Source organism: Nicotiana sylvestris, chromosome 2, assembly GCF_000393655.2.
Source record: "Nicotiana sylvestris chromosome 2, ASM39365v2, whole genome shotgun sequence".
In the NCBI taxonomy this organism is placed as follows: Eukaryota; Viridiplantae; Streptophyta; class Magnoliopsida; order Solanales; family Solanaceae; genus Nicotiana; species Nicotiana sylvestris.
Genome location: NC_091058.1, coordinates 208,672,711 through 208,683,673, shown reverse-complemented (window position 1 = coordinate 208,683,673; position 10,963 = coordinate 208,672,711). Strand labels below are relative to the sequence as shown.

Sequence of the window (10,963 nt, the reverse complement as noted above, 5' to 3'; positions counted from 1 at the left end):
TTTCCTATTGTTCAGTTGCTTTGATCAATAATATTACTTATTAAGATATGTCCTATGAAAAATATGCTGCTTTATAATTGAGCAGTTATTGATGTATTTTAGGCACGTGGTTGTTTTCTTTTTTGCTATGTCAGTTTAAATTTAAATGAAAGAAGGCTCGCCTAATCTTATTTTCATATTTTATCTGTTAAATACTCAAACTCAAGAATGTTAGTTGTTGCTTATAAAAGTTAGTTCTAAAAGAAAGATATTATAGACGTATAAAACAATCATAAGTTCAGAATGGTGATAAAGACCCTATCTTCTAATTCTCCTCTTGTTTTACCTTTGAACCCTGTTGTAACATGTAATATCAGCAATGCAGAGTGTAGGTTCATTTTTCGAGTATATATAACTTTATTACTGTGGAGGGTTAGTTTGGTGTCTTATTTTTATAATTTGGCACGGACAACCCTCTTTTACAAGAAAAGCACAAAAATTCAACAAATGGCCACTTCCCGGGAGTTTGATTTCGATCCACATTTCAATTCTTCAAACTCCAGAAATTTTTGTCATTAATTGCTTACTCCCGTTCTTGCCTTTCATAATACCACCTATCAGATTGTGTTGAGCTATATAGATAGAGCATACCAAAGTGGATAGGGATAAAATACTGCAAGCTGAACGCCCAAGTCCAAAGCAAGCAAATATGAAAAAGACAGAGAGATACATATTATATGGTTGAAAGCTGTGCTCGGCTGAAATTTCCAAGTTAGGTACCAAAAAAGCAAGTAGAGAAACCCTGAACATGGTGGTCTTGGACTACTCCAAGATTGTATGGATATTTTTGCGGTACTTAGCGGGCGTTTGGACATAAGAAATTAGAGTTGTGTTTCAACATGAATATAATTTTGGGTTGTTTTTGAAGTTTTATAAGCGATACGAGTGAATTTTGAAAAACAACTTTTTAAAAATTTTCAAATTTTCGAAAAATTTCAAAATTCATCTTCAACTGAAAATTGCAAACACTGATTTCGGAAAAAAGTGAAATTACTTTGAAAAAAAGTGAAAGAATTTATGTCCAAACGGGCTCTTAGAAATCCAGGAAAATTTTCATGTGGTTATTTTTGCCACATTTTTTAAAGTTGGTGCCTATTTTTCAACTATTTAAAATGATTATATTTCAAATACCAGCTCTAAAAAGTTGTTCACGGAATTCTGCGAATTATTTAAGTGCAAAAGTAACATAATTTTAGTGCAATGAGCTTTCTCCTGCAGTATAGACCTTCGTTTTAGTTTCTTTTTTTCCCAACCTTATTGATTAAAAACCTTTAAACAAACATAGTTTAATCAGTTATTATCTTACAACATAAGTTTGGTTAGGGGCTTTTCAAAGTAACAAGCTTTTGATGTTTTCTTCATGTAGAATCTTAGTGATGTTCTAATACTCATATCATTCGTAGCGCAGATGAGATGTATTTCAGAGCAAAACAGTCGAAGAGGACCAAGAACATAGAGGTAAACAATTCAAGTTACAAATTACAATAGAACGAGAATCAGTCTACTCACTTTGTGGAATTGAAGCAATAATCACTTGGACCAAATGAGACAGATGTGATGTCTAAGTTATCAGAAGTCAAAACTTAAAAGCATTCCATTATGAAAATTTAGATCTCAGTTTTCCATTCAAAATTCAATTCCATAAAATGGTAAATGGTCCCATCAACTAAATGAAAACAGTACAGTCAAAACCACGACATATAACAGATAAAATAACAATCAGATTAACTAAAACCTGAAGCCTATCAACTTAAGTGCGAGGTGCAGCAGGGGCTCCTCCAGTGGGGCGTGGAGCTTGACCTGGCTTTGGGAGATCATCCTGGAATAACAAAAGAAAAGACACAAAAATTTAAAGTAAGCAGAAGAATAACATAAAGTAGCAAAATTCATAGAAAAACCCCCAGTACTATCTACAAAAATAGAAAACGACAAATAGGTGATACGTGGGTCTGATATTATGCTGATACACTCCAGGTATTAAACACGCTAGAGAAAGAAGATAGTTTCGATGTGTATAGGTGAATAACCAAATGAGGTTTTGAGATCAAATGACAAAATGGACAGCATGTACAGTAAACAGGTTTCCTTTCAGAGGCAGAAAGTTTAATTCGTCACCAAAATGCACATCTCAACACAAGAAAAATATCTAACAAAGCTATGAAGATAATACAACGAGGACAACATACCCTTGGGCGCCTGAAACGCTGTGGGGGCTCACGAACTCTCCTATCAGTAACAGAACGAACTCTGACCACCTTAGAGTGGATTGCACATGAAACACAATATTGCATCTTCAAGTACAGCTTAGGAAGAGTGTACGCTGAACAGAAAACGCACTCATGTTATTTAACATAAGCAAACTACTGTGCAATACATAGAGTTAGATAATTGCTCTGAGAAACCTCACTTTCAAAAGCACAAGCTTCCTGAACATCACGTACAGCAGCTTGCTCAACAATGTTCCTCACAAGAAACCTCTTGATGGCCTTGTCCTGAAAATCAATCAGGTTTAAGGAACATCACAGTAAGTTGCAAAATATTAGAAGAAAGTAGTATTGTATTTATACAAAAATGGATGATTGCACTACAAAGATCAATGCAAAATCAAGGGGTATAGGAGCGCTACAAGAATCTATTGTTGGCTACTACCATAATAATTGTCTAACTATCATCCGCAAATAATGACGAGATCTTTACGCAAATAGTCAGCTGAATTCAGTCTTTACCTTTAATAGCCAGTATAGATGTATTAAACACTTATTGTACACATAATATACATGGATTATAAATATATTACACATCGACCGACTATTTTTAGTTGAGGCAGTTGGGTGAGCGGCTATTTAGGTAAAAGCCCAGTAGGTAGCTGATGGTAACACAAAACATCACTGAATCTTAGCAAAAAAGGCTTAAAATGTCTTCTACTAAATCAATAGCTGCAATGAACGAGATCCCTAGTCATTTTCAATTTTATCCCCAATTTTCCTTGTTGACGAAGGAAAACATCACGGGCAAATACTTTCACAATTATCCCTCTTCCATATATATATATCCAAGAATTTCAGCTTTAACTAATACAATGCCCCAAGAGTACCTCTTAATCATTATTTAGATACACAAAATACATATTAAATTACTTCCAAACACAGCATTAACTAGCAAGAATCTAGATTTCACAAGAGGCAGATCAAGGATTTGAACATTATCAGTTCAGGTTTGGGTTCGAGTTGAGAATTCTACCACAGCTCATTTGATATTATTTATACTTGTTTAAAATTTCTTTTTTAACATATATACAAAGTACAAACAAAAGGTATTGGATTCCAGTGAATCCATAAGTTACCTTCTACATCTGCCCTGATTTCACATACCAGACAGGCAGACAGAGTACCAAAATTAGAACACATTAGTCCCCACAATATATACATCAAAACAATAAAATTTTAAATCATACTTCTACAATAAGCTCATCATGCATATATCTCTTTCTTTCCCTCAGTTATGTGTTGTAGTTAGGATTTCGAGCATCATACTTCTTAATTTTGACAATTAAGACATAGATCATAAACTTTTTTGAAATAAAATCTGCATACTTGGAAACTAAATAAAAAGTACTATAAGTCACAATGATTAACAATTCAAAAAGGCATATGAAAAAATCACGCTCAAAGTAATTAATATTAAGGTATGCAGACAAACTATAATCACAAAATTTTTATTTAAATATAAACATCTATGTTAAAATTATAAATATGTTATCACAAAAAAAATAGTACGTGATACGCCACATCCATTAACATAAATTTCTGGATCCATATGTTGAATTCATATTGAAAAAGATATTCAATAAATAGAAAATTGGAAATGACCTTTGGGCAGCATTTGCCGCAATTAGAGCAGCGAATAAATTTGGTGTGGCCACGTCCATGTTTGTTACGACCTCCGTTTCTTCTCTTGAAAGTCTGGAAAAAAAAAAGAGAGAGAGAGATTATACTTCAGTGGATTACTAAGAGAAAAAATAAATTGAAAAAGAAGCAAAGTGAAAAAAATTCTCTACCATTTTCGTTTGGAATGAGAGCTTCTGAGCGTTCTGCGGCTCTACTTTTTTAGGGTTTTTCTGCGAAATGAGAAGTATAACAGAGAGATGTTTTATATAGGGCTTGTTGAAAGCCCAATACAAAATGGCCCATTCGGTAATGAAGGATGGGGCATTTGCACAAATGGCCTTTTTGAGGCCTCTCTGCAAAAAGAGAGGAAGAATTAACCCAAAGAATTTGGAAAGGTTTTGTATCTGTAAAAAATATGGTACGACAAGTTTCAGTGTTGCATGATAAAAGAAGATATATTGTGAGATGGAAACCCAGTGTTGATTTCATTTCTTTCCCATTGTTTGATGCTCGTGAATAATGATAGTGATTATTGTCGCACCTCCTTTTTACCGCGCCCGCGTGGGCGCGTGGGGGAGTTTTCTCCAATTGAAGGACAGTCGAAACGGGATTTATTTAATTATTTAAGAGTCGACACCTGAGAATTTTAAAGCGCCCCAAGTCACCAATTTTAATCCCTGAATCGAGGAGAATATGACTCTGTTTATTATTCTGCGAACCAGAAATCCTGAGTAAGGAATTCTGTTAATCCGGAAGAAGGTGTTAGGCATTTCCGAATTCCGTGGTTCTAGCACGGTCGCTTAACTGTTTTTATTATTGGCTTAATTATCTTGATTTTTATTAAATATACTTTTATTACGTAATTTTACTACCGCTTATACTTATTGTGATTAAGGACCCTTCTTTGAATCGAATTACGCGTACGTATATTCGTGTTATAAATTTAAAAATGCGGAATTGTGTCACGCGTACGTGTACACAATAACTTTTGATAATATATTTATTAAGCAATCATTTTTTCGAAATTGTGTTGAATCAAGAATATTTGTTTTTCTTAAATATTGAACCGCACATCTCGTTTTTTTTTATGAAATTGATTTAACGCCTTTGGAAAAATCCTTTTCTTAAATATTCGCTCGAAATTGCGCGTACGCATAATCCGAATTTGCTTTTAAAAATATAATCAGGGTACGCGAACGCATCCCTAATTGCGCAAAATATTTGTAATGGTTTAGGGATTTTCCACAAATTGTTTATTATATTCATATATTTTTTATGTGAAAATCATGAGAAACTCCCATTTTAGAGGCCTATAAATTCTTTGAAAAGAATTCGCAATCTATTAAAGGTTGCCCGTTGATTATAATTTCCGAGTATAAATTATATTCATTCCAACTATTCAAATTCAAAGAACAGAATAAAAATATGATTAATACTATTTTTTTAACAAATATGACATATATATATATATATATGCCAAAGAATAAATTGCATATGAAACTGAAAATGAATGATTCATAAAGGAAGGAAATATTTTCCAAGAATTTTCATTATTTACTAGGTGCAAATTCTATTTCTAATTACCATTGATATAAAGTGTGGCAATTTATGATTATACATCTCAACTTATTCTCATATACTCGTTTTTAATCTAATAGGCGAAATTATTTTAATTAATTATGCTTATGATTAAATGTAAGATATATATAATCAAACCGATTGGATTCTCAATTTATGAGAACCCTTGTTACTAACTTTCACATTATAACAATTCCTAGGCCATTTGTTATTTTAAGAAAGAGAACAAATCTACCTAATTGACTTAATAAAGTAATATTGCATACAACATTATTCGCCCTATTTTGACGTTTGCAAACATAGCGGAGGATACTAATGTAACTTCCAACTATTGATGTTAACCATAATCATTACTACGCCATATATGAATAAAATACAACCAATCATCATCTAGCCTTAATCCACAACCAAATAATCGAAATACACTAACCACTCATTTTCTTGATATTTCCATAATACTTTATACCTATCTAACAATGTCGTAAGACTTAATTAATAGTCAACTTCATGCCAAATTCCCTATCTTAACAATTCAACCATAACTGTACCTTAATGAAATTCTGGAATAGGTAATATTATTACAACACTTATATGAATTTCAAAAGAATGATCAACTGATAATTAACATGTCAAGCATACTTCTATATGAAACAACATGAAACGAAAACTGAAATTTATAATAACAAACTTAGATAAATGGAAAAATAGAACTACAATTCAAGCTTCATTGATTTGTCATGCTGAATCTCTTTCCAACATAGAATTTAAGAAATAAGTACATGGAAATGAAGGTAGAAGAAGTAAATTTTCAACAGTTGCAGCAGTAACAAAACCAGCAGAATATACCAATAACACAGCAAGTCTGAACAAGACCCGTTAACCCAGATGAATAGTGACAGAAACTTGAAGGAAAGATTTCAGATTTTCTGACTGAATAATATCCACAAAAAAACAACGGACAGATTCTAGAAAGATAACATTTTTTCAGATTTTCAGTTTCTTCCTGTTTCGGATTCCTATTTCTGATTTTTTCTGTTTCTGTTTTCTTCTCTTCTTTCCTTTCTTAAAATCTGATCTAAATCTGATTTTTCCTTCTTTTTACAATCTGATCTTAAAATCTGATTTTTTCTCCTCAATTTCACACTCTCTTTTTCTCCTTTCTTTTTCTTTCTTAAAATCTTCTGTTTTTCAGATTTTTTCTTTTTTCTCCTAAATCAGATTTCTTCAATCTCAAATATGCCTAAAGTTTCCTTATTAAAATCTGATTTCTTTTTCCTTTCAAATCAGATTTTTCTCTTCCTGTTTTTCTTCTTCCTATTTTTTCTTCTTCCTATTTTTCTTCTGAAGGACTCCTTCTCTGAAAAACTGATCCTTTCAGTCTGTCCAGCTCCCTGTATTTATACAGGGCTGGTCCTATACAGTTTAGTGCTGGATGGACCCTTTTCTCCTTTAAAATCAGAAAGTTTTTCCATTAAAACTACTTTTGAATAATTTAAAACTAAGTGTTATTTATCCTGTTTTTCAGCAGCCCCATTATCCCTTGTTCCCCATTATTACTTAAATTATAGCCACTATCATATTATTGAAAGCACACTATCACATTACCCTACTGTTTCATTCTAAAATAAACCTGAAATCCTTCTGTAATTACAGCCCTTAAACTAAAATCAGAATATGTTGCAAAACAGATTTTAAAGTCTGCTTTAACAGTTATAACCAGTCCTAGTATTAAAGACAGTACATCACATTTATGCACAAGAGTTGAATTAAGATAGATGATTCTCAATTGAATACTGAACCTGAATAATACCCACTAACATTACACAGAATATGCAGGATCATTTCGACTGAGATTCAAAACTGAACCAAAAAATAAACAAATACAGGAGCATTGTCAATATACTGACAATGCCCTGAAACTCAATGCTCAGAAATCAACACATATACAGCATTCATTTGAATTTACTGGTTTATTAAACAAGAACTAACTGCTTAACAATAACTAATTAACTGGTTATAACAAAATAATCTATTCAAAACAGGCTATCTCAGTCAACATTTCCAAAAGCAAGATTCATAATACAACTAATCGACGAACTTAATCGAGTCGATTACACACATTGTACATAATCACAATCAACAGAAACAATTCACATTTAGAATCAAGTTGACGGGTAGGGGACAATATAACAAAATTTGACTAGAAAATTATGAAAAATTAAACAAACTAATGAAACGAACATAGAATACACATAGAATGCACATAAGAAACAGAAATTACCTCTGAACCTTTAAATTCAACTGAACTCAACTCGACTTGGATTTGGACTTTGTTTGAAATCAAACAGACCTTAGTCGAAGTATTTTCCACTGAAAATACTTCGACTAAGGTCGATTAAACCTCAATCTTTATTCAATCTGGACAGAATCCAAAAGTCTGGTATTTTTAGGGTTCTTGAAAGTTCGATTTGGGATTTACTCATTTCTGGTTAGATTCGAGGGAAACCAAAGATGTTCTAGGCACGAGGGAGGTCAGGGGGGTAACTGGTGTGAGTTTGAAGTAGGTTGGGATAAGGTCAGGTTGTACTCGAATCTTCAAATGAAGATTCGAGTAGTTCCAGTATGATTCGAACCATGCAACTAACAGATCCTTGGTGAGGGAATTTAGGAGAAACTGTGGTGTTATTTTGGAGGTCACCGGAGAAGATAAGGTTTTCAGGCCAACCTTCGATTTAAGATTCGAAGAGCTGGGGCCTGATTCGAAGGAAACCAATGTTAGATTTGTGTAGAGGATGTTCAGGGGATTCTAGGGTGTTATTTTGGTGACCGGCGGCGTTGATGCCGCCGGGTTTCAGGCGGTGGGATCCTAGGGCGGCTAGGGTTAGGGGTGGGTCTGAGGAAGATGATATGAACAGTAGAGAGGGGGGGTTTAGTTAGGGGGCCGGGGTAGGGGTCTGGAACTTATATAGGGGTGGGGTGGATTGATCTCATCCGTTGGATCAATTAAGATGCACGGTTGAGATCAATCCACTTAACCAAACGTCGTCGTTTGGTCTAAGTATAGGGGTGGGGTGGATTGATCTCATCCGTTGGATCAATTAAGATGCACGGTTGAGATCAATCCACTTAACCAAACGTCGTCGTTTGGTCTAAGTTCAGGGTCGGCCTGGATTGGGTCAAAGGGTCGGGTTACGGGTAAGGGTAGTGTATCTCAGCCGTTAAATTGATCTAATCTAACGGCCCTTGATGAATGATCACCAAACGACGTCGTTTGGCGTAGCTGAATTGGACCGGACATGGTCATCTGGATTGGGCTGTGGGGGGGAATTAATTCATTTGGGCCTGGATTTTAATCCAGGTCCGATTTTGTATATATATACATTTTTTTTCATTTTTTCTAATTTAAATTTCTAATTTTAATTATAAAACAATTTTAACTTCAAAAATATATTAATTACTCTATAACAATTATTTAACACATAGACAAGACATCAATCACACAGTGGAATATTTAAAATAGAACTATTGCATATTTTTGTGATTTTATTTAAATTATCTTTTAAATGCATAATTAAATCCTATATGCATGCAATATGTATTTTATTTTATTTTTTCATTTTATTATGACAAAGTAAACACTTACGGACATAACACAAGTATTTAACACCACGCAAATTCAAAAATTACACAGTAAAAGAAATTTATTTTATTTTTTGATTTATTTTGGAGTAGTTTTCGTAAGGCAAAAATCACGTGCTCACAATTATTGATCCTATTCTGCATTCAATCATCCCTATATTATTCTTTAGCTTAAAGTGTGTATACGGTCGAAATCAGGTATGCTCAATTTTCCAGGCTCGAGGGGTTGCCTAAAGCCCGAGTTCAGGTAAGATCGAGTTCGAGCTCAATGGACCAGACTTGAGCTCGAAGACAAAGTGCAAGGCCCGCCCTAAACCCTAAACCCTAAACCCTAAATCAAAGTGCGCGATGAGTATCGAAGCCGAGTATGCTAACTCCTAGATAATGCCGTTACGGATTTGTAACAGAATGAGCAAGACTCATGCCACGTCCCCGAGATCATGGCGTAAATACTGGAATAGATTTGTACGAATCCGTACTAGGTAGTTAGACAGTTGTCCCAATAAGATTCTTTACTGTAAATAAAAATGTACCTTATTTAGGGTTCCGCTATTATATAAAGGGATCCCCAATCATTTGTAAACATCATCAATCATTGGCAAAGAATATACCCTCTTACTTTCTCACTCATTGTTCATCAAAATTGTCCTTTAGCTTTATTATTCTTGATCCATCTCGAGGTCACGTTGGCTCGAGGTCGAGACTGGCCTACATTCTGGTTTGGTTTTGTTTGTTTTTTTCATTTATATTTCAGATTACTTGGTTATTAATTAGTATTGAACTAAATCACGTAAATTTAAAACCATAAATCAAATTTAATTGTTACTCGTATTTTTGAGGTAAACAAAGTACTTTACTCAAAAAAAAAAAAATAGGTCGGATGAATCCCACTCGAGAGGTGGAATTGATATGCGAATTGAAAAAGTCTTACCTTTCAATGAATTTGAAAAAGAATTTCCTTGCCGGTATACATAAGGTATGCATTGTTTATACATGGTTATACATATATTAAAAATGAATTATACATATATCATACATCTTTAAGCTATTTTTAATTTAAACGGATGGATAGACGACTATATAAATTAATTCTTCCTTCTATTTTCATATGTTTTAGGAGGGAAAAATCAAAAATAACTATATCTATAACTAGTAATTTAAAAATAGTCCCAGTTTTAAAAGTAATCGAAATTTAGCCAATTTTTTATGTAAACATAAAATGTGAACAAAAACACCTTTAAAATCCAAAAAAATCCCAACATAATATGCTGGAGTTCGAATTTTTTTACATATGAGATTCCAGTATAATATGTTGTAATTTCATAATGTGTTGGAGTTCCATCATAATATGCTGAAAGTTTATATGCAAGAGCTCCATAATCCAACATGGAATTTTTTGTGTGATGTGTGTCACATCTCCTTTTTACCTGCGCCCGCAGGGGCGTAAGGGAGTTTTTCCAATTAAAGGACAATCGAAACGGGATTTTATTTAAAGATTCAGAGTCGCCACTTGGGAGATTTATGGTGTCCCAAGTCACCGGTTGAATCCCGAATCGAGGAAAAGATTGACTCTGTATTACAGTCCGCGAACCAAAAATCCGAGTTAGGAATTCTGTTAACCCGGGAGAAGGTGATAGGCATTCCCGAGTTCCGTGGTTCTAGCACGGTCGCTCAACTGTCATATTCGGCTTATTTATTTGATTTTAATACATGTTGAACCTATGTGCAAATTTTAACTTTTTACTGCTTTTATTATTATTATTTTTAACGAGAATTGCAACGTCGTGAAAATACATCTTGAACCACGTCACATCAATGCA

The 10,963-nt window shown here is 33.6% G+C and overlaps 1 protein-coding gene across 1 annotated transcript; it reads right to left on the bottom strand.

The window, feature by feature from the left end:
• Positions 1-1,605: 1,605 nt before the first annotated feature.
• LOC104236697 (small ribosomal subunit protein eS26x) lies at positions 1,606-4,173 on the bottom strand. Its single transcript, XM_009790680.2, has 5 exons — positions 4,097-4,173; positions 3,909-4,001; positions 2,447-2,531; positions 2,226-2,359; positions 1,606-1,858 (listed from the first exon to the last, which is right to left on the bottom strand). The coding sequence occupies exons 1-5, from the start codon at positions 4,097-4,099 to the stop codon at positions 1,790-1,792; spliced, it is 384 nt and encodes a 127-aa protein (XP_009788982.1). The 5' UTR covers positions 4,100-4,173; the 3' UTR covers positions 1,606-1,789.
• Between the last annotated feature and the right edge of the window lie 6,790 nt (positions 4,174-10,963).

What these genes read in the sequence shown, in the direction of transcription:
- LOC104236697 (XM_009790680.2), bottom strand. An exon ending in GCGGCAAATGCTGCCCAAAG is followed by an intron (nt 2,532 to 3,908) that starts GTCATTTCCAAT and finishes ATTGATTTTCAG; the next exon opens with GACAAGGCCATCAAGAGGTT. An exon ending in GGAAGCTTGTGCTTTTGAAA is followed by an intron (nt 2,360 to 2,446) that starts GTGAGGTTTCTC and finishes TTTTCTGTTCAG; the next exon opens with CGTACACTCTTCCTAAGCTG.